General features: G+C 34.2%; 1 protein-coding gene across 3 annotated transcripts in view; it reads right to left on the bottom strand.

Annotated features, from left to right (window-relative positions):
* BBS9 (Bardet-Biedl syndrome 9) overlaps nucleotides 1–24,173 on the bottom strand; it is a 287,736-nt gene that overhangs the window by 203,451 nt on the left and 60,112 nt on the right. For all 3 annotated transcript variants that reach the window (XM_030943560.1, XM_030943558.1, XM_030943559.1), the window contains 7 exons: nucleotides 23,175–23,277; nucleotides 22,100–22,204; nucleotides 20,124–20,138; nucleotides 16,539–16,679; nucleotides 14,268–14,363; nucleotides 9,847–10,019; nucleotides 7,851–8,003 (listed from right to left, as the gene is read on the bottom strand). In XM_030943560.1, the coding sequence (XP_030799420.1) occupies nucleotides 7,851–8,003; nucleotides 9,847–10,019; nucleotides 14,268–14,363; nucleotides 16,539–16,679; nucleotides 20,124–20,138; nucleotides 22,100–22,204; nucleotides 23,175–23,277 (786 nt within the window). The remainder of the gene's footprint in view (nucleotides 1–7,850; nucleotides 8,004–9,846; nucleotides 10,020–14,267; nucleotides 14,364–16,538; nucleotides 16,680–20,123; nucleotides 20,139–22,099; nucleotides 22,205–23,174; nucleotides 23,278–24,173) is intronic.

The following is a 24,173-nucleotide window of genomic DNA, read 5'->3' as shown; positions in this document are numbered from 1 at the left end:
AGGGGCTTGAACAAAGAGTTAATGGACCTTTAATGACATTCCCTGTGTTTTAGTGAACAGAACATATTGAGTTTTATTTGCCTCTGACTACAAACCACCAACGATCCAAGTGCTCCACACATTGCAAGTGTTAAAATATTGCAAGGAACAACACTTTGCCTTTCAAAATATTAGAATATTGTACGTGCTTTAAAAATTGTAATGAACATACGAACTTTGTATTACGCATAATAGTGTAGTAAATTACAAATTAGAAAATATGAGACTGGCTTCCTAATCAGTAGATGGAAAGGAGATAAAGAGAAAAATTAGGAGATTATATTTTTTTCTGCAGTATTTTAGGTGCTGGACCTGTTAGTACCAACTATCATAGAAGTAGAAATTTGGATTTTATATAGACAATACTAAATAGACACCCAGGAACAACTCTGAGGACTAAAATGAAGATATGATGAAGTATTAATAGTTATAGATATGTATATGCACATGTACATGAACACTGACATCTAAGGAGGGCAAAGGAATTTGCCTCCAATATATTTTCCATCTTTGTGCTGAAATCATTATGAAAATATCAAAAGAAATTACAATATCTAACAGTCTGAAACCACCAAGAATCACTAACTTAGAGTTCTATTTCCAGCTCCCTTGAACAAAAAAACTGTCGAGCCAGAAGTCAGCTCAATCGTATGAGTCTCCAACCAAGAACCAGAAATGACAGACTCAAAAATCAAATGTAAGGCTGTCATTTGATACCTGGGGGAATCTTATTCTGAGAGCAGAGAAAAATGGGAAACAGAAGCAAAGAGGGGAGAAAGGAAGCACAAACATAGCAACAAGATCCAAATCTCTTGCTGAACAGATGAAAAGAACTTTGGACCTTCCAATTGGAGTGGCTCTCTTTTCCACACACCTGTCTGTTTTTCATGATAACAAGAAAATTCATGTACATATGCACATTTTAAAATTCCTTCACAGAATTATAAAGCACTGTAAGTGTCAAATACACATTCTTTCAGGGGGAATTCAGTACCAGGAACTAGACAAAGCCTAAAGAGTTGTCACCAGTTTGAATTAATTGGATTCCAGAAAACTCTAAACAGGAGAGATACAAGATCAAACTTAGAGCATATACCCAGAGACCAAAAGACAGAGCACCAGAAGTACTGCTTGGTACAGCCCCCAACAGCACAGCTAAAGACTAAAACAGAGCTGCAGAGAATGTAGCAGACAGTCACAGAATTGCTCCACACCATCTAAAAGACAGAGATGGAGAACCATCCCCACCTGGGAGCCACACAGCTACATCAGTGCAGTACTATGGAAGGTGTATTAGTACGCCTTTTTGTTTGACTTTGACAGGTGCAAAGCCTCCAGATGGCCCCCCATTCACATCTAGCTGATGCTGAATGCAGGTGAACCAGATGTGTGACAATAGTCCCAGCAAAAGGCAAGCCCTTGGACACTGGGCCAGAACCCCATGTTTTATAACCAGGCTCTCATGAAAAATGAGGGCTTAAATCAGCCAATGATCTGTTCTGAAAAGCGATCACAAGTGTTCCAAAAGGAGAAGAAAGTATGCTAACCTTTAGATATTTTTCAACTGCTAATTGTTTTTTATATGAAGTGCCAAATTTCAGAGAGGAAATCATATCATTTGGAAGGCACAATGTGGAATCAAGTAGTTCTTTCAATCCTATAATGATTTACACCCAAAACTAACTTTGCCTGATAGTGTGAAATATTCTAAAATGGACAAGAACCAGCACACAGTATTTAAATACATAAAATATTGCTTGACAAGGTTGCAACACTCTTGCTTAATCACAAACCACAACAAAAGAGAGACATAACATGCATGATCAGTAACACTGGGCTAAAAATTCCTCACACTTGTCTGGTTAAGTACGATGTGCTCAGAGGGATTCTAAGTTCCTTTAAGTTCTGTCCAAAATTTAGTTTAATTACACATTCTGCTGAAATCTCAAGAAACATAAATATTTAGTGCGCTTCTCTTGGCCTTCTAAGTTTGCTCATGGATGAAAAAGATTTTATTTTTTCCATACATTTGGTTTGGAAATTTTGTTGTATCACAGCTTTCTTTTTTTGGAGGCTTTTATTAAAAAAAAATCAGTTAACTGTTTAACATGAGCTGCATGTTCTTTGAGCTACAGATCTGATCTTACATGCTTTAATTGTGTGTTGCTCTAAATATTTTTCTTTCTTTGACAAAAAGAAAATTAAGGTAGCTTTAGATTTGATTACCAAAACATCAACTTTTAAGAACAGAGACCAGAACAGATCCTGTCATGTAGTACAGTTACTCAGTCTGATTCTGAAAATTACATGGGATTGAAAAGCTCCAAAAGGATCAAAACAGTTGCCAAAAAAAAAAAAAAAACAAACCACCAACAGTAAACAACAAAAGTAAAGACACTTAAGCATCAATCTTGTGCTGCAACATAAAACTATGGGCCAGGCCTAAGTTTTTGCAGCTGGCATTCATAGTGCAGTTGCTTAAATTTCATCTCAAAACCATGAGCTAGTCCATCTTTCTGTTTAAATTAGGCTATGTCAAAGAAACAGCTGTGTAATGAAGTTCACAAAGTTCTGAAAATCTGTGCACCTTTCTTCAAGACTTCCACATGAAAGAGAAAGGACAAGTCCTGTGACATTACTAATTAAAAGAACCAGTGCTTTCATTTAGAGACATCTGGCTTCCAAATCCTAGCAAAAATGCATCTGTTTCTTCAGAAGTCTCCACTGAATGTTCCAAGCTGCCCAACTTCCAAGGCTGTATATGAGGGGACAGCTCACATCTCAGACCTCAAGGAAAAGGGCTACCTTTATATGTGGATAAAGCTTTCTCAGTAACAGGCAACAAAATCCTATACAGTTTACTGCCATGTAAGTAATTAAAATGGATCGTCTTGATGGAAATGCCTTCTTTAGTCTAAATGAGGAATCATGGTATCTCTACCTGGAAGCAATTGTGCTTGTTGATGACTTTTAACAGACTGATGACAAAAAACTACATTTACTTTCTAGAAGGGAGAGCAGATGAGGAAGTCACACTGGAAAACCAATCTGTAGGAATAGTGTTATTTCCTACTACCTTAAAAGAAAAACCTATAAGCACTTCTTGAAATCAGAAAGACTATTTGTTTCAAGAAGAGTTTTTAGGTGAAAAATTCCCATGTGTATTTATCTCCTCAAGATGCAAATCGTATACAAAACTTCCAAGATGCAAGACCAAGATAAGATAAATACATACTGTGTACTAAATACAGCAGAATAATCTGGACAGATTCTAATTGTTTACGAAGTAGGATGAGGAAATCACATTGAAAATCTCCTTATTACTACTTACAGCCAACTATTTATGAGAGGTTATTCAATACTAAAATAAATAAAACGAATACAGAGGAATAGCTGAATTAGGAGAAAACAAAGGAAGTACATTCAGCATCAATTAGTTCTGGTTAGAAAAATGTGTTAAATCCTTTCACTAATTGAAGATGGTCTCAAATTTATAAAGTATCTGAAGGAAAAGCTAAAATGTATCACTGATCTTAAAAAAGAGACCCCATTTGGAAAATACGTAGTTCTTAAGTCTAGATGTCTAAGGCCATGGAACTGTGCTGGCCATTTATGTCAGATTTGTTCTGTCAGCCCATTCCTAGAAACTGTCATTTCCAATGACCACACAAAATTTTAACATGAAGAGCCAGAAATCATTCAGTTCCTCTAGATGTGATTTTTTTTTTTAATTAGCAGACTGGGAGGAGAGAAACACTATTGAATTGTTTCTACTGAGACAGAGGGCATCATCCCTCTTCTCTGGGTAGGTGGCTGCTGCCAGTCAGCACTAATTCATGCACTGGCTTGACAGTGCACAAATAAGCAACTGCTAGAGGGAGACTGAGGCCAAGGGTAAAAGATAAGATCTCATCATTAGGAAGCACAAGAAAGTCAGTTGTTTTACAGGATGAGAATGAAGAGACCTTAGAACATGGGGAAACCTGAGGTACTGCACAATAGTGCCATTAAAGAATAGGAAGAGAACTATACTATATATGTTGGGAGTGTGAGGATACGGGGAAAATCACGATTTGCCTTGGTTTTTTCTGACTTTTTTTTGTAATACTAACAGAAGCAATGCAAGGTAGAAGTGATTGTTAACTACATTCTTTTTTGTAAACTGGAACTGCTCAGTCTTGTCTCAGATTCATGTTTTAAGTATGTAAAAGTGGCTAAAGAACAGCCAGTGCCCTGGGAGAACTCCACCCCATATTTAAAATTCATCCTCCTCCTTCCCTAAAAGAATGTAACTGTGGTAGGCTTCCAAACAGGGTTAAACACAGCTTACAGCTAAATATTGCTTATATTCAGCAGGATAAAATCCATGTGCGTTGAAATAAGAAATTGAAGTATCTCATTTTTATGACATTTATTAATTCCAGCTTGTACCTGGAAAACCAAGTAATGTTTGCCAAGAGTCAATGCACGAAAATTATGATTTCAGGGTAAGAACCTGCAGCTACTGCCAAACTACGAATATTTTTTTCTATTATGACAGAAAACACATTGTAGACATAAAAGATTATTAAATTGCACTTTCAAGCAATAACAAGTCTCTGGTAGGGGTGTATTATACAAAGTACATAGTGTTTACAACAGCTACCATAAAATTTGCTGCAATCTCATTTCATCTTTGAAGTCCTTTAAAATACAAAATGTATATGGAATCTCAACTACCATTCAATGGCTTTTAAATGTATCTTATTAAATCTTTTCTTAGGGCAAGTGTTAGCAGCATGTCCAAGTGCACATCTAAAATTTTTTTAGCAGATCAAGAATTTCATGGGCATCTATTTCTAATTGAATTTTTTCTATTATTTTCATAGCACCTTCCTACAAATCCTCCTTAAACATCATAAGAATAACATTTCCTATTTCAAATGTACAAGACTACTATGTACATAACAGCTTTCCTTTTCCTTCCAGAACGGAACACCTGATGCCACTATTTGTTAACTGTTATTAACACTCACTTGAATCTATATAGATCTAAAATATTACTTCAGAAAGTCAAATTCTAGAAGAAAATGTAAACAGGACTATAAAACTAAGAACAAGCTTTTTGTCATTACACACACTGATGCCTACTTACACATCTCATTACTGTCAAGATGGAAAGTAAAGCTCAAGTTTCCTTTTAATGGACCAATCAGCAATTTTATTGGGGCACTAAATATGGCCTGCCTTGTTGGAAATGTACAAGGATTAATGCAAAAAATTACTTCATAAATAGAAGTACTTTTTACCAGGGAATGAAATGCAGCTTGATTAATTTTCTCCAGTTTGAGATCTATAACTTTGGCATTGTACATTAACCTACCTATCACACAAACACAACTGCTACTTGAAGCTGAAAAGCTGAAAATTAACATTTACAATCTACTTAAGTTGTAAAATTTGAATCAGTTCAGAAATTCATAACAATTTGCAGGTGGGCAAAGAAACCATACAGAACATGTTTAAAGTAGGTATTTATCACACCTAGGCAATGAAACTACATGAGTAGAATATTCATTATTTTATTTGTATTTTAAAAATTGTTCATAAAAAGGTTATACATCTGCAAGGAAATGCAGGCAGCAATACAAGGCATCTTTATATCTCTGTGGATTTGCAGAGGTTACAATACTAAAGTTTCAATTTTTAAAAAATCCTATGCTATAATAATTATTTTACTAAGAATGTAATTCATATAGGGCCCAAGTCCTGGAAATTCTGTGTTAAAAAGACTAATAAAATCACACACTCACTAACTGTAAACCCCTTTCTGCTCTTGATGAAAAGGTTTGGAATACACTATAAAACCAAAATACAGACATTTCCCTTTTGAGTACAAAACACAATGTGAGAAGTAACAAAACCTTGCCTTGCTTTGCACATAACAATTACGTTAGTGAAAAATGAGGGAATAAAACAAGGCAATTTTTTTATTTTCTCATTATAAAAATATTTAGCATAAGAGAGGATATGAGATTCTCAGACGATTATAAGAAAAGGCATATTTATTTCAATGTCAAAAAGCTACATGCCTAAAAGAATTTTTGGAGTGAGACTTCATACTGTTCGTATTTAAACAGCCTCATTATTCCTTTTCAGAAAACACATTTATCATATTTTGAATACCTCAACTATTTGCATTACACATACTTCTTCAAATAAAGACAGAATATGATACTGAATTAAAGAAAACAAAGTCTTTTCTAATACAAAAATGTAACATTGAGCAATTTCATTTCACCCCCAGAGAAGAGTCAATATTAAATCCTACCACAGCTCTCACTTTCAAAAGAACACATGCAGCAGTGGGGTCTCTATGGCAATCACCATTTTACTACACTTTGTTTATAGTAACAATAACAACATTTCTTTTTTGGAAGGGGATTCCCACAAAAAAAAGAAATTACAAAGGAAATCTACCAAGAAATCTACCAAGTTTAAACAATTATAAAAAATGTAAACATTTGTTCTTTGAAATCTTTTTCCTTATTCTTCTTTCAACTATTCTAACTCCAATTCAAAAAGCCTACAACAGTAATGTTAAGAAAAGTACCCATCTAATGTTGGTATTAAAGACTTTATAAACTAAGCTTTGGCAATATGCATCTATTTCAACAACCTGACTTATCCCATATTCTCAGAATTCAGCTTTCAAATCAACTACACAAGGAAACTGTCAAGCACATCCCAGCTGCCCTTAAGTTTAAAGGCAAAAAGTTTTACACAGCAAAAGCAGACTCAAAAAACTCTCTTATGTTAATCTTTCGGGCTTATTTAGTCATGCCATTTCAAAGCGTTAAAGAATAACCCATCTTGCACAATACCTAGTATTTATTAAAGCATCCAGAAAATCCCCACCTTCAAACTCAAATCATCTCATGTGAACTCATGTGAACTCAGTAAAGACTGGAATATTACTGTGAACTCAGTACAGACTGGAATAAAAGCAAATCTGACTTACATAAAAGCATACATGGAAAGGCAGTTTTGTCCAATTTAAAATGTTTTCTTAGATGAATAGAAGGGGGAAATTCATTTTTTTTAACACCTTTGGGTTTTAGTTGTTGTGATATACGACACTGCAAAGGTAAGTCTTTTTTCCAGTAAGGACACTAATTGTGACTCAGTTCTCAAACAAGGAATGTCAGAAAGTAAGATCCTCCAACAGAAAAGCACAAAACATGTAAAATAACTTTTTTACAAAAGGGACACATCCTGAAAAAGTTATCTTAAAGCAACACAGAGCTGAGGCAGGAAGAAAAATTGGTTTATTCTTTGTTCAGTATGGGGATAGTTTGGGAAGGATTTCTTTTTTAAAAACACTGTTCTTCTGCAGATATCACATTCTGAAATGATTAGAACATAAATCCCCATAGGAAGGACATGGTCAGTCTCAGACAATTTTGTTGTGAATGTTACCCCAGCCAAACCATTCCACCAGTTTACAGTGTACTATAAAATATTTACACAAGCTATGAACTATAAAATATTTTCACATGAACTATAAAATATTTACACTATCAACATCAGTTAGGAAAGAATGATGTGCTGTCAAGCTGGTATGACCCAGGAGTAAAGATTTTGTGGTCACAGATTAAATAAAACTATTGCAAATCATCTGGAAAGTTACAGGGACTATTAGGTTAAACAAATTACTGCTTCCTGGTCTCTTGGATGGTAAATGTAACCAGGAAAGCATAGCTTATGTGCATTAAGCCAGGTTTTACCAACAAGATAAAGAAAGGTTAGGCTCATAATCAAACTGTACTGACCTCTCTGAATGTTCCTTCTAGCAAGGTGTCCAGATGTTGAAGAGGAGCTGGAGTTTTGTCCTTGAATCGTGTCAGCAGTCGCCGCTCAATAGCTCGAAACTGCACAGCCCTTTCAGATAACAGCTCCTGATACTTCTCAGCATTCAAACGTAGCTGCAATTTAAGGGTTTTCAAGAATTCAGGTTAAGGGTCATATACATTCATGTATGCACATTCCAAATGAAATGCAAGGAGGATAGGAAAATTTTTGAGACAGAGTGTAATACTCAAATACTCAAATACTCAAATACTCAAATATGAATACCATTTATGCCAGTTTCTTACTTTACACACCTTGTGAAGCTCAACACTTTCAAGAATTATTATTTGCCACTGAAATCTAAACTAATTGTCAACGGCCACAATAACCAGTGAAAATGCATAAATATCTCATCTAGAAGCCTATTAACAAGAATGAAGTTTCTCCACCAAGACACAAAGGCTTCTTCTTGCTTTGGTGTGCTATTTATGACACATATACAGTGTACTGACTTGATATTCATTGCAGTAGAAAGCAAATAGTTACTCCCTCAGCAAGAACAGAAGTACTGAATTCTGTACTGATTAAATTATTGTCTTTTTCTGAATTTAAATCCTTTTTCCCTTTATCTATACTGATTAGCTAATAGCAACAAAATTCCTTGAAGTGCTCGCAAAAGAACCTTTAAAAGATAAAATGATTAAAAGATAAAATAAGAATTTTTATTATCTGGGCACTTGATGTACACTTTTCAGTACATGCATCAAAAATAAAAATTACCAAAGATGAGTCTTTCACAAAGCTGTGATACCTCTGTACAGCTGATGTTATAGCTAGCAGAAGAAGCATCAAGACACACAGCTTTCCAAATGCAGGCAAAAGTGCCCCAAAACTAAGAGAAAAGGTAAGTTTCTTAAATGTACATACCAGATTATATTTAAAAATAAGCAAATGTCATTCTGTCCAGTACATTATTATGAAAAGCAGTTCAGAGGTGCTAAGGGAAAAAGAAACACCATGAAGTTTTACTAGAAGTAGTAGGAAAAAAGCGACATCTCAGATAAGAGATAACTCAGGTAATTTTTTCCTAAGCTTGCCAAAAAAGCCAGTATGTTGAAACTAATAGGGATGGAAGCATAAGAATGCCTTTATTAGATCATTTGACAGTTTTTAGACCAGATAATTACAGTTTAAATTCAGAAATTTCAAAAGAATCAGCTACAATATAAGTAGAGTGTAAATTAGCATCCCAGAAATCACACCTGTATTTTGAACTTCAATGTATGTAAGTTTGCTATATAATCTGAAGAAGCCTAGGTTTAAGGTATTTCTACAAAAACACTCACTTTTTTTAAAAATCAACATTTTTTACTCTCAAATCAGTTGGAAGACAATAGAATAACTACTCAACAGCTTGAAATATAGACCAGGATCTAGGCTGACTACTCAAAATATCACAGAAAATCCCAGTGACACCATCCATCTTTCTGGGCAGTGACAGCTCCACCTCACAGAAAATTTGGCAGCATGAAAAAACATCCAATAGTATTTCTCTTTCTTGCATACACAGGTTGTTGCTTTTGCTCAAATATATGAGTTTAACAGAAATTTTCAAATAATGATTCTCTCTTTTTATTGGAAAGGTATGAGGGAAAGAATGCATGTATTTTTATTTATTAGCTATTTCTACAAGCTAGCTGAACTACTGGAGATTTTTCATTGTCACCTGCATGGACAAACAGGAAAAAGTAATTACATTTCTTTTATTTCTGGTCTGGCAAACTTCCTTGAGCCTCCAATGATACTTCTACAAGGGCAGTTTTTAAAAAATCTGAAGGGACCTTCCCTTAGATACTACTTAGTATTTTCTGAAAGCCAAATGCCTGTGATACTATAGTTATAATCTGATTAATTATTGCACTAAAATCCAATTTTAAACTAGCAGACCATTAGCAATTCACATTTTATATAACATACCTCAAAATGTCGATCAATTAGTTCAAAATATTCTTGCAGGGGAATTGAACCAGAAAAGGTACATGAAAAATCCTTGCAGTTTTGCTTCTTGAAATGCTCCTGTAGTCGGTGTATGAGCTCTTTTGTTACCAGCCAAAGGTCTTCCAACTGATCACTCTGAATCCTGTATCGTTCTTTGAGTGCAAGAACAAATACAGGACTAATAAACACAGTTTTCTGACACACAGATTTTCTATACAACAGTTCAGCTTACACTCAAATTGAACTTATTAACTGTATCCAATGTCTACATGAGATTTTCTTAAGACATGTACATTCACTAGTGTTAAAGAAATACTTGTATTTTATTGACTGTGCTGCTTCACTTTAAAAACAACAATATTAGTACAATATTAGTACAAAGTGATTCTTATCCAACTACATACTATGACTTCGTAAAAATGGCTCAGTGTAGAAATCAAAAGTATTAATATAAACTGAAGTGAAAAACCAAATCCTGATAGGTAGCGCTATCTGTCCCAGCAAGTTCATTTAACTCATCAGATTTTAGTGAATTTCAAAGTACCAGGCTAGTACTGGTATTACTAGTATAATAGATAGATATAATAGATTTTATTTCTAGTTCATGTTTATATAATCCTCTCTCCAGCTTCTATGAAATCAGAATTAACTAATATTACTATTAGTTTAATTAACAGAATTAACTGATAATAATTAATAAATGTTGAGAAAAGCAGTGTGGAAAATCATAGGAGCCTTTTAATTTTAATTTTTTCAGATAAAGCATTTTCAAAAATTAGGTCCTTACATCTTTTCATTATACATCTGCCAATAACTAACAAAAAAAGGATAGATAGAAATGTAGCTATGAGAACTTGACACAAAATCATTCCTTTTCTTTTGCTCTTGTTAAAAAGGTCCACAGTAAATCAAATTAACCAGAATTCTTTTAAACTTGAATGTACTTATTTTAAATTTTCTCAACATTACTAATTCAAGATTGTTTGACATTACCACTGGCATCATTCCCGGGATATGTATTTCACTGAATACCGAATGACAAATTCTGTTTACAGTGTAACAGGAAAGAAGCAAGTTTTATTTAAAAACATGCTTATTAAAGAAAAGAACACCATCTGCTAAAGATAGCATTTGACCTAATATCCATTTTTTAAACACTCACAATGTAATGGCTGGACTTACTTGGATGTATGACTATACTTTGCCTGAAGTGGTTTTTCCTTGACGGAAATTAGGTCAGATGTTTTCAGGCCAAATCAACAGTCATTCCATTTATAATTGACATATCTAATACATTAATGGTTTAAAATGGACAAAACTAATTTCCTCCAAATTGTACATTTAGTTTCCATACACTGTTTGTTGGTCAATACAAACACAATCTAATTTTACCATGGTCTGAGTAGAGAACATTGCAGTCATTTGCTTTTCTGTGATGTTCCAAGTCTCGAAAAGGACAAATTAGATTTGGAAATGTTACAAAACTGAGAATCTGTAGTTAAACTGAACACATGCTTTAAACAGAAATACAGCGAAAAAGAAAAAATAAGTAACTGTGCTTCTGTTCATCCCATGCTTTTATGATGGTTAACCAATTTGTAGTAGTCTTTTTGTTAAAATAAGCTCCATTACAGAAAATTACAACAGATTTTCAGAAATTTCTCTATCAGAAAAGCAGGAAACTGACGGGTACCAATAAATTAAATAGCATACAAAGTCTTTTCACACTACAACAGGCTGACCAAATAGTACAACCTGCATTAGGAATAGCTGTTCAGCCAGTAGGAACTTCAGAAGATTCAGTTTACTTCTCAGCTAGGAAACTCACATCAGAAGAAAAACCCCCCAGCCACAGTTAGCAGTCAAGCCCTCCTTAAATTTTGATTAAAAGACAATTTTAAAATTTTCAGCCCAAAAAAAATGCCTTAAAGTCTTAATCCAGCTGGTGCAAGCTACCTCTAATATATATTTTCTGTCAATACCTACTTCAGGCTGGGTTTCTTTGCAGCAGTCTTGACAAGCTGAAGTAATATCTTCAATTGCTACACTGGTTAAAATGGATTAGCTAATAGAATTAAAAACTAACATGAAAACAGATGTTGCTCCTGTTTGCAGCTTCAGCAATGAAACCCAACTGAACCTTGGCAACCTTCATTGCTACATGCAGCTCTTCCCATTCAGAACTTAAGGTCCATTTGATAGGAATATTGGAAAAAGAGGTCTTCTTCCATTGTCCATGATAAACTCCTTTCATGGAAAACCAGAAATAAGATTTGACCTTAAAAACTTCTTTTACTTTTCTGAAATACCATTTCTTCTAGTAAAAATTTATCTACACATTGAGGTTTCTTTTTGAAGAACACTTCCTCAGTTAAAATGCTATACAAGCGCTTTTACAAAGTATAAACTCAGTGTTACATAGCAGAGTAAGTACCTATCAAATAATAGATAATTTCATCAACACTCATTAGTTTCACAGAAGATCTGTTCAGTCAAGCACAATCATTTCAGTATCATGATATTCCACCAAAAAATGCTTTTATATAATCCAGTCTCTGTATATAAAAATATTCTGAATTATGACTGACTATCAGAGTTCTTACAAATATCTACCTTTAAATAAGATTTTGTTAGTTACATTTCAAATAAGCACATTCCCCCCCTAAGACCTTCTCTAACCAACTCAGTTCAACACATGAAGTGGATGCTGGAAACAGGCTGTTAACATAGAAAGTGACATCATACTACTCATTTGTTTTCTAAAGTTAGGATTCCCATACACAGTAAATGAGTAGCCACACTAAGAGAAATAGACATTGTGAAGCTCCTTTGTAAAGTGAACTTCACAAGTAAAGTAGTGTGGGAAAGTTTATTCTAAGACTGCAAGCGTCATTCCTAGCTGGTGAATAAACAAACCTGAGAGGAAAAGATTGAAGACTGGGGGTAGGGATGTGTGTGATTAAAAGTTATGGCCTTCAATAGAAACTGAAATATATTCATTACACAGAAACAAATTTGTCCTTACAGCAATCAGATTTAACAACTATGCAAGAAAAACTCCAAAACAAAGATTTGAACTGCAACCAGGAAAAAGTTATTTGTAAATCCTTTCAATACTTTGATTGTTGAAAACTATTATTGCACTTCTAGTTCAGTTAAATCTGTTTAAGATCTCCTATTCGAAGAAATATTAAAAACAAAGTAACAATAAAACAGCATGTAAATAATGCGTACAAAAAACAATACAGATGGATTTGATCCTTAGAAATGTAAAACAATTCTTAGTAAAATTAAAATTACTCTCCAGATGGTTTCTGTTTTTAACACATATGATTACATTACAAAAGGTGTTACATGTTATTTCATAGGTCACAGCTGACCCCATCAATATTTATATTGCGCATCACAAATATGGATTTCTGAAAACAGTAAGGAATATTATCTCGGTGTTGAAAAAAATTCACATCGACAAAACAAATTGTGATTTTTCACTCAAAGCAGTTTCCACAAAGCATTCACACAGCGTTCCAACTGAACCCTCTGCAGTGCACAGTTGCTTTTCTAGCTTTTCAGTTTGTAGTCTGCTGTATTAAATGAACACTTTGTGCTCTGCTGGCATGGAAAATGCAAAACACAATTGAACTTATGTGGTTCCAAGGCACATGCCAAGAAAGGGTTTAGCAAGTTGAGCAGTTGTACAGAGCAGGACCATAAACTGTTGAAAATTAAGAGAACCTATCTCTTTCAAAGAGCACAAATTTAGATGCCTGGAACAGGACTATTTAAATCACAAACTGCCCTATACAAGAGATACTGGATCAGGTAACAGCTTATCTACATGCATGTTCATACACTCTTTAAACATAATAAGAAGGATCATGAATCCATAATCTCTTACTTACAAAGATATACAGACACTTAAAGGAAGAGATGAGCATTTACTCAGATGTAGAGAAGCAAGTAGGGTCTGATGCTTAATTTAAGTCAAGGATGACTCAAAGTCAGAGGGAAGTTAGAAACTTCCTTTTTAATCCCTTTCAAAAATTTCAGTAGGTGACTAATTCCAAACACAGATGTTGAAATTCCTTTAAGATGAGGGGTTTTTCCATTATTATAATGACAGTTTTAGTTTATTAATAAAAACATTGCTAAAAGCTTTAAGAAAATCCAGTTTCTTCAGAGAACTACCACTGTAGTGTACTATATTTCGAGTATGATTTTTTGTTTTGTTATACAATTTTATTCTTGAAAGGAGGTAAGAAACCATCAATTAACACTTTGAAACTCCTGTGTTAATTTACAAACACTGATTATCCTTCTTTGTATGATCCACACTCTCATTTTGGACATATTCTAACTGATGATCAGGCTTCTTTTACTCTAATACTGACAGAACTTACGTGATGTTTTTGAAGCAAGAAGAGTGGTTTTTGAACCAGTTAAAAACTGAAATCCGAGAGCATTTGCTTGGTCACCTTCAGACGGATCAACAAAGTCTGAAAAAGAAAGTTAAATACCATTTTCTGTAATTTGACACTGGCATTCAGCAAACCTCAATCCATAGCCAGGACTATATCAATCTTTGAACAAGCAATTGAATGTGATTGTTTCCCTTCTTAGGGTTCAAAAGTAACAAATATCAGCAGTTTGGTACACCCTTCCTTCATTCACAGGTGGAATGTGAGCCACACACTGTTTCCCTTCCCCGGCCTGAAAACAACAAGTTGTTTCCCAGAGGTTCAGTCTGTACATTCTAAAAGAACTGCAATTATTGTACAGCCCAAAGACTACCACTTTTACCAGATGCAAGGTCACCCTTAATTCAGATATTTATGCAAAACTTTTGCAGAAATTATCATTAAAATGCTTAAGCCCACTCTCTTTTTAGCTTTCAGCACAGAGCAAAACAAACATTCAGCTTGCTAAAACTAGCTACTCTGCAAAGCCCATCCATGTACATCTTTCTTTTCATTCCATATAGTGGATTGTACCAGTTAAAAAGGTTTGATTTTAGAATATTATATTTTTAAAACTATTCTTTGTCACCACTACTCCCACGACTTCTCCTGAAAAAAAGCCAAAAAAGGGAGAAGAGATAGTACTCTTATTGCATTTACCAATTCAAATTTTGTTCACAAATTACATCAAAATAATAAATATAAACATAACAAACAGCATACTCTTTTTATTTAATCACTGTAAATGGAATGAACAGAAATCAGAACATTTTAATACCTCCTTGGTCCTATGCTTTGTTTTGTATTCTCAACAATGAATCCCTAGGCTAAAAATAAAATACAATGTGCTATTCTGAAAGCATTATTGCTTAGCCATAATGGAAGCTCATTATTAAAAACCTCAAAATAGAGACCCTTAAAAAAAATGTTGCACATCCAGTTGAGACTAAAGCTATATTTACCCTTAAAATGAAGAGAATCATGCTACAAGAAAAAACCAAACAAAACAAAGAAACAACAACACACCAACAAAGCCTACATCACTGTTCTCAGACAAATATATTATATAAGCTTATAAAGAGATGCAGCTAATCCTTAAAAATACAATAGTAAAGTTGTTGGCCCATACAGCTCTCAGCAAATTGTTCCAGAACCTTAGTCATCTGAATTTCTAAAACTTAATCACTGCCAGACTGAACTTACTCACAATCACATTATAATCCCTGTTTATTAATTTCTTCTTGTGCTAATATGATCATCTAGACCCATGATATAGCCACAAAATATTTACTGAAATCAACTGTATTATCTTTTTTTTACCTGTGTATTATTAAGCTAAATGAGTCACTTTCCTTTAATTCTCTTGAAATCTCTAGATAACATTTTTCTCCACTTTTGAGTTATATGTATTCTATTTTATTTAATATCAGCAACTAGCACTTAGTTTGCCAGTGCACAGTAACATGATACTGGTTTCCTGCATAGAAACATTTTGTGTAATGCATCCTCAATTTTTATTTCTTTGCTTATGATTAGAATGTATTGTACCACAGAGTACTCCTGTGGTAACTTCCACCTCCTCTCTCTTCCAATCGCGAGCACATAATTACAGCAAAACTTATCTTCTTAACACTATACTTTATAGTACTCAATTTCATTCTTCTTCCTCCAGTCCTAAGTGGAAATGAACTTCTCTCTTCAAGCTACTTTAATATAATGCTGAATAGAGAACACAGTTTGGTGTTGTACATCAGAAAATAGTAATATGTTCAAGTCTTCTTTTTGGTTGAAGAAGGTAACTGAAATTATTAAATATAGTCAGCTTCAGACTGATACATCAAATACTCCACAAGTCATCCTCCAAAGCAAATGTACCCCTTACATACAACATTTACTACTTCTGCTTTGCCCTGCTCACCTTTTTTTAAATGAATGCCCATGATTTCCCCGTTCCAACACTGCTTAAGTAATTTTATGTAAAATTATTGTCTGCATACATAAAAATTAGATCTATACCATGTAAAGAAATATGCAGTTTTACCAGAGATGGGTATACTACCCCAGGTGTATTATTGTTGAAATACTATGCCATCATTTCTTCCAAAATATATTTTTTAATATACTAACATAAGATTTTTTACTTTCTTCATTACTTCACATGGACAAACAATTCCTGTTGGGAGCTTCTAACACCTTTTATATTTAAAAACCTACCTGGAAAAATGGTGACAAAACTGATGGGAGGTTTGTTGGTATCAATAGTTAGCTTGTGGTTTGCTGCTTTTGAAGGTTGAGCTGGAAAGCAAACTAACTTCAAAGGCAGACTGAAGCTACACTGTGAAACTCTTGGTATTCCTAAAATGAAAGAACACAGATTTTTCATTTCCACATTCTGAATACAGGATACTTAATACTGCTGTCCTCAAAGAGGTATAACAAGATATTTAATGTGATTAAGGAATGTCTTAAAACCAAAACTATATAAAATTCTCATTCTTCTTAAAATTTTTCACCTAAAATATCTTTAAATTTGAATGCTTCCAATTACCTTCTAAAGTGAACATCTTTATGTAGATGGGAAAATAAGAGTTATTAATAAAACTACTGCATACTATACTTACACTAATTAACATGGAATGAAGATTAGTTTTATTTAATGCTCTAAACAAACAATACCACTTTAACACAAAAAAACCACTGCAATTACTCCCAATGCTTCAAATACAGAATTGAAGCATCAACATTTTCATCAGGAATATCACAAACCAAATGCACTTTATGAGTATATTTACTCTTTTTTTATACACTCTTAAATAACATCTATGCAACCTTCATATTATCTGTCAGAGGTTTGTGGCTTAGAAAAAGAATGGATCCAATGGATACATTCCAAATCTACATTAAATTCTGTATTTCAACTTATTGCATCATAATAAAACAGAACTGTAGAACAAACTGGCTGCTGCTCTTAATATTGGGATCTACTATCACAAGTAATTTCATCAGAATGGTGCAGGAGAAAAGAGGAAGTTTTAACATTAACATTTAGAAAACACATTTGAATGTGTCAAAAATTTTCTCAGATATAAATATTGTTTCAAATTGCTGGCATGTCAGAGATCGCCTGGTATGTTCTATGCAAAAGGCAAAAGTGCTTATTGCTGTGAAATATGGAGTACTTGCTCTGTTGAGAAGACAGATTGTGGGATTTTTAAGGACAATTTTTGATGAAGCACCTACAGGAAAACCTTGTTTAACATAATAGATTTTTAGAGACAATAAAGTAAGCTGGTGTCAGAAAAGTCATGAAACTGATCAGTACACAGAGGTATACCCAGAGAGTATAAGAATTGAGCTCAAACATTCAATAGCCATCCAATAAACCTGTTGTGCTAGTAATTTTGTTTGTTTGCTGCTCCTCAGATATCTTCCAATGAAAAAATTACTTCTAAGACTCATGTCAGGGAAAAATGCTATCATAAGGCTCAGATTACTCTCTGTGCTCGTCAATTCACAAGCTGTTTTGGCTGGCTGATAATGCCTCCAAGTAACTGTTCTGCAGCAGCTTATAAATATAAAATCATAGAAAATTGAGCAGAAGATTCATTCAAACTGAAGACAGGTCTTCAAAATTAGAGTGTCTCCAGGTTCCAAGGAAAATTCCTAAAGGAATACTTGAAAATAAACCCATGATCTGTCAGAACGATTCATTCAAGTGTATCTTCATCATCTGATAGGAAAAGTAAAATTTTTCTTGATGACAGCATAACACAAGCATCTTAGTATTAAACTTAGATAAGGAGGTTTATCAACAGGAAATATAGGTAGCAAAAGTAGGCAAAAAGATTTTGATATATATTTATATTTAAAACAAGACATTTTTCTTGCTTTTTTCAGACCAGCTTTTTTCTACATGGTCTGCTGTCAGTCTACCTCATCATAAACATAACTTTTCAATATTTCAGACAAAGGTCAAATCAAAATTAAATCAAGTATTATCTAGCTTTTGGAGGAGACTGGGGAGATTTCTAGTTGATTAATCCAAAACAGCTACATATAAGAAAAACAAACCAAAAAGCTGCAACAAAATTTATCACTACAGTTAAAACTTGCTGGGAAATGTCTCAGAGTATTTCAGAATTTTAAGTGGCACTAAGGAAACAAAGTAGTAGCTACGTGTGGGAAGCACAATTTCCTCAACCCATTGATGTTCTGTCTAGCAACACATCTCACTTCATTTAGAGTTGATACTTTGCATGATACACATTTTTAGCACTATAATGAAGAAAAAAAAAGGACATTCAGATTGTCCTCTAATCTGAAAAAAATCAGAGGATGTCTAATGTTATCCTATAAGGTGCTAGTATTTAAAGGCATACTATGCACTTAAGTAATAAAACAGTTGCATGCCCTGTAGATACTATTTCATTTCCAAATTCCTCATGCATTTATTTAGTTATATTTGAAATATAAATCAATGTGCATGATAAAAAGTATTAAAACTCAGATGTCCCAACTTAGCATGTTAAATATTCAGAGAAATAATATTTGCTCTGGTATTGTTGATCCTGAGTTTATGCAGTGCAGTGTATCCCACAGTAATCCAAAAAAGATTTTGTCACAGATAATTCTACAAAGTTTACCATGCTCTGCAATATTCTCCTCAGAACAAGGTTTTCATCTTGTTTTGATATTTCTTAAAACAAAAGTCTGACCTTCATTTTTAGAATAGTATTCTTTCAAACCGTATACACTTGTTTTAATACAGTTTATTGATCATTAATTTTTTTAATTACTTTGTCTAGCAGAAACATGCCACAGGGTAACAGTTATTCTTGTCAAGAGCAATATCTTATTGAGATGTTTCAAGCATCTATTTCCTGTACAACACCTCAAGGTCCATTGAAATATCCAGAAACCAGAAAAGGTGGGGAACAGTAACAGTTACCTTCCTGCTTTTTTTTACTGCACTTAGTAAGCTCAAAAGAGCATAAGTATTGAAAAATAAGACTCTCATATACTCATCTATAACTTTGGTTTAGAAAAACTGCAAAACTGGAAAGTCCCTTTCAATTGATCTCTAAATGTATGACAATCAACTTTTTTACCTTCTCAAAACACGACAAAATGTGTATTTAATATGTTTATTTTTAAAGTTCATAAAATATCTTCTACAAGCAGCACATCTTTTCAACACATCTACAACTACACTGCAAAAACCACCCTTCTCTTTTTAGTCTTCATATACATAAGCTAATTTTCCAGTCTTTTTTGTCTCTTAATTGTACCTTATCCATGAATTGTATCTACCACAATCACAGCTAAGTTTTGTACTGCTGGTAGTCTCAGACAGAGAGCAGCCTTGCAGCCTTGAATGCAATGTTTGCAATAGGAGTTGGAATGAGGACATGTTGTGACATCATTCTCAGAGCTATTCAGCCCAAACAGCATAAATGCTTAATTGCTGTTTCAGTTGCACTAAAGATATAATTTAGCTGCTTAGCTGCTAAACCTGGGAAAAAAACAGATATAAGAAAGTATAATTGTTTCCAATTTCCAATCTCAATGTACAAAGAACTTAATACTTACACAAAATTCCCATATTACAAATGAGAAATGTCCTTCACCAAGAAATGTCCTTAGGACCTTCTGTTCTCTATATCCTCAGCTTCATAGCATCAAACCAAGAATAATAAGGACTTAGAGAAATAATAGGCAAAATAACAGCTCCCTTCCAAATCTGTTTAATTCAGCATACACTGTCACTCATAAAACTTGGCAATTTTTGCATTCACTCACCTTCAGGATTGAGCTCTGCCATATGAGCAGCAACAGGACAAAATGGGGAGAAAAAAAAACATGAGATATTACTCAAATTTTAAAAAAAGGAAATATAACAGGGGTTTAAAAACTTAAGGCACATTTATTAAGTAGACAATACATAAAGACATAATACTAGCCAAAACCAGACATGAGACCATATTCATCAATAGTGCAACTCCATCCAAGTGACTGACTCATCAAGCTTCAGCTGTCTGAATCCCACAGAGATAGACTGAAGAGTGATTTGGCCACAAATATGGATATCTTTAAAAAACTAAAGAGGAAACAGTCTCTGTTCAGATAAAATGAAGTCACAAAAGTCTTAAAGTTTGTTTACTAGGGTATTACACTTAGGGATTTGACTGCCAAGTAACAAGTATTTGTACGTAATTTCACAGAACTATCTCAAATTAATTATTTAAATAAATATATAAAAAATTGGCAGATCCTAGCCCTAATCCTAATTATGTTACTTTACTTAAAAGTCTTCGAAATTCAACCAACCAAAGATAAGTTTTTAAAATTTATTCTTCAGTTTTAATAATTCTGTTAGTTGTCATGTCTGCTTGTTCTTTTTTTTAATAGACTATAAACCATCAAACACATTCAAGATGCAAGCTTTTCTTACTTCCCTAACCAAAAGGGTTGCAAAATCCAACTTAATATCTAAAATAATTTAAGCTTTATTAGCATTACCTGAAAGAAATAATACATTTATTTTCCAGCCTTAGGAAGCAAAATTACAGAAACAAGACCAGCAAAAAAGCAAGCTTTCAAAATCAGAGGATCCAAGACACTCACTAGTGTGCTACCTATTCAGTCATTCCAAAAACCTGTCTAAGGCCACATCACTAATTTGGACAGTTATGAATGCACAGCATCTCACAAGGAATATGTAGTCAGAATCACAGGACAGAGGGACTGAAGTTGTACAAGCTGTTCATACAGGTTCCCAATTAAAAGGGACGGCTTCCTTTTCTTTAGAAACACCCAGTTCATTATTTTTCTAGAAATAAACATTTCAGTCACCACACAGCCAAGACTACCATCATAAACACAATGCTTCAAGTGTGAAGTGATACAAAGAAAATATTTACATAAAAGTGTCGATATAGGATAAGGTACTCAAGACCACCACCCTCCACGGAAGCCCTTAGTATACATGCACTTCTTTCATGCCAATCTACTCCATTTGTGCTGGCACAGCTCTGTCTTTGCACAGTGAACCAAATCAGCAAATCTGGCTGAGAAACAACTGGTGTCTGTGTGACCAAACAGGGGAGGAGGTGCAGGAGCAAAGCCAAGCAGCAAGAACTGACAGCTTAAACTGGTTTATGCAACATTTAACATGTAAGCCTTGCCTAAATACAGTTTCTCAGTAGCCTGACACATTCACAAGGCTGAGTGTAGAACACTAAGCTAATAAACCTTCAGTTATGGATAGCAGAATACATTTACATATTCTATCACTAGGACACTGTAACATCATAAAATAATATTTCTTGGGCTTGGTTTATTATTTGGAATGAGTATGTTCATCTGTTAAAAAGGAAGTGAGGAATAATCACTCCCAATGCTTATTCAGATCTCATTCTCTGTGGGGAGGCATTATCATCACATTTGTTGGCAGACCAGAAGGGTGAAAAGTCATAAAGATGTAATAAACTTCTCACTCCAAGAGGTGGAGCAGAACAGAAACAAATTGATAGGACAGAGTGAGAAAGCTGGTACAGCTGTTTCCCAAGCAAAAAGCTTCTGATTTTACCTCTGTAAGACCAATTACACAAATTGATGCAACATAAAATATTAACTAAAACTGAAGACTAGCTAAACATTATTTCTTTAATTACTACTGCCTTTAGTATATTTCAAAATAAGATTTATAAGAAACACATAGGAAAAAAGGCTTCAAAAAAAAAAGGCACATCACTTTCAAGCCTCCAGTGGCTTACCTGTTGGTATATTATAAGAAACCATGCAAGTCCCTTCTAGTTCTGGTGGAGAACAATTCTCCTTCAAAAAGACAGACAGGACCACAGTTTCTGATGAATCTGGTTCTAAAAACAACACAAAATGAAACCAATTAACAGGAGCATCCAAATGAAAGCAGCATATTTCCTAGCACTTTGGGAATTATTTTACTAAATTATCCTTTCTCTATTAGTTCACCATTATCAAATCACTGGACAAATCACTGTACTGCCTTTTTTTTTTAATCCTTAATTTGTAAAAGGCAAACTAGGGCCTCAAAGTATCTTGAAGCATAACCTATAAAACAATTCAGCACACTGAACATGGCAAATATAAAAAGAAATTAGATTTACATTGTAATTTTGGCATTCTACAAAGCCATTTGCTTCTATCATGTGTTGAGAAAATATAAGAACCGCCCCTTCAAATGAGAGTAGCAGTCAGTAAAGCCCTGTCTCAACAGGGACTATTACTTCCCATTTCAGAGCAGAAATGGCCTGCAGTTCCAACTGAAGCAGCAGGCACACTTGTCTGACCTTCAGCTCCTCCACATAGTCTTAAAGGCAGCCCCACCTGCAGTCTAACCAACAACAGCTGGAAAAATTAGGATCCTCAAAAAGCTGATTCTACTTTGGGAACAGACGGTAGACTGTTACCCAGTTGACAAACTTACTGTCCCTGTTTGTAGATCAAGACTGGCATTTCTACATAGACAGAAATGTCAGCCAAACAAAATAACCCAAGACTACAGAAGTACTACAGGATAACTGGGGGGGGTTTGCCTCTATCATGAAGCTGCCACTCTGTCTCTCTTCACCTGTCACACATCATATCACAACCAAGGAAACAACTCCACTCTTTCCTACTTCATCTTCCTCCACCAAGCCATGTCAAAAAGCTGCGGAGTGCAGGCAAGGCAAACCTGTAATTGCTTTAACCACTGCAACAATGTATATCTGCAACAATGCACTCGCTGGAGGCTGGGCTATACCTTTTCAAACCTCAGAAAAAGTAACAGAATAATACAACAGCTGTGATGCTAGTGCCATAATTTACCCAAATCATTAAAGACAAACTGGTCGCAGGTCACTGCTAATGGAGCTTGCACACACACGGCTAGGCATGGCTTCTGTGCTGCCACTCTGCTCTGGATTGTTATCTAGATCAAGAGACATACAGAAGTATTTAAAGGAAGCAACTAATTAATCTGCACAGAAGAAAAAAAATCCATAACCAATAGAAAGATACGAAAATCTGCAAAGACCAATTCAGCAACAACGCTTAAGGACGTAAAATTTCAACTTCAAAACAAGTATTTTCATTTTACAATTCTTATTTACTCACAGCCAATAATGATGCACAGTAACTTTCAAGATCACATAAACCTGAGGGGATTTCTCATGTTTATTGTCATTTTAAACCAAGACACACTACAGCTAAAGTATTATTTGAGGGCTTAATACCTTGCATGCGTCAAAAGCATTCCTTCAAATCCAAACAAATATAAAACTTTGCATTTGTTAGGTGATCATAGTGAAAAAAAACCCCAAGAAGAATAAAATCAAAGATAGCCAAAGAAATTACTTCCTTTAACTGCAAACAGAAATGCATAGTCTTCTGAATAATTTCAAGTTTTGGGGTTTTTTTACTGCAAACAAAATAAGAAAATCGATATACAGCATACTCAGCACAACAACTCCAGATAGTGAAAGCTCAGCAAAACTGGAGTGGCCCTCATTTCTTCTGTCGTGCACAGCTATTCCACTGCAAAACCAATGGATATCAAAACAGTGTCCCTAACTCATATCTAAAATGAAAGTATAGTGGTGACTGAGATCTGAATGTGGTCAGCATAGACAGAGACCATATTTCTAATATTACCTATTTTGCATTGCTGGTCTACCAAGGAGCTCACTAGAGCCAGGTTAAATCAATTTAGAATATTATTACTTCTAAAATTACTCAAGTATTAGGAAACTACTTTGACTACTTTAACTTAATTAACATCAACACTGATTTAACAATGTTTAACAATACACCAGTTATCGCAGAAGA

This window comes from Camarhynchus parvulus, chromosome 2 (genome assembly GCF_901933205.1).
Source record: "Camarhynchus parvulus chromosome 2, STF_HiC, whole genome shotgun sequence".
NCBI classification, from domain to species: domain Eukaryota; kingdom Metazoa; phylum Chordata; class Aves; order Passeriformes; family Thraupidae; genus Camarhynchus; species Camarhynchus parvulus.
The sequence above is the reverse complement of the archived record's forward strand: the minus strand, read 5'-3'. Positions and strand labels throughout refer to the sequence as shown.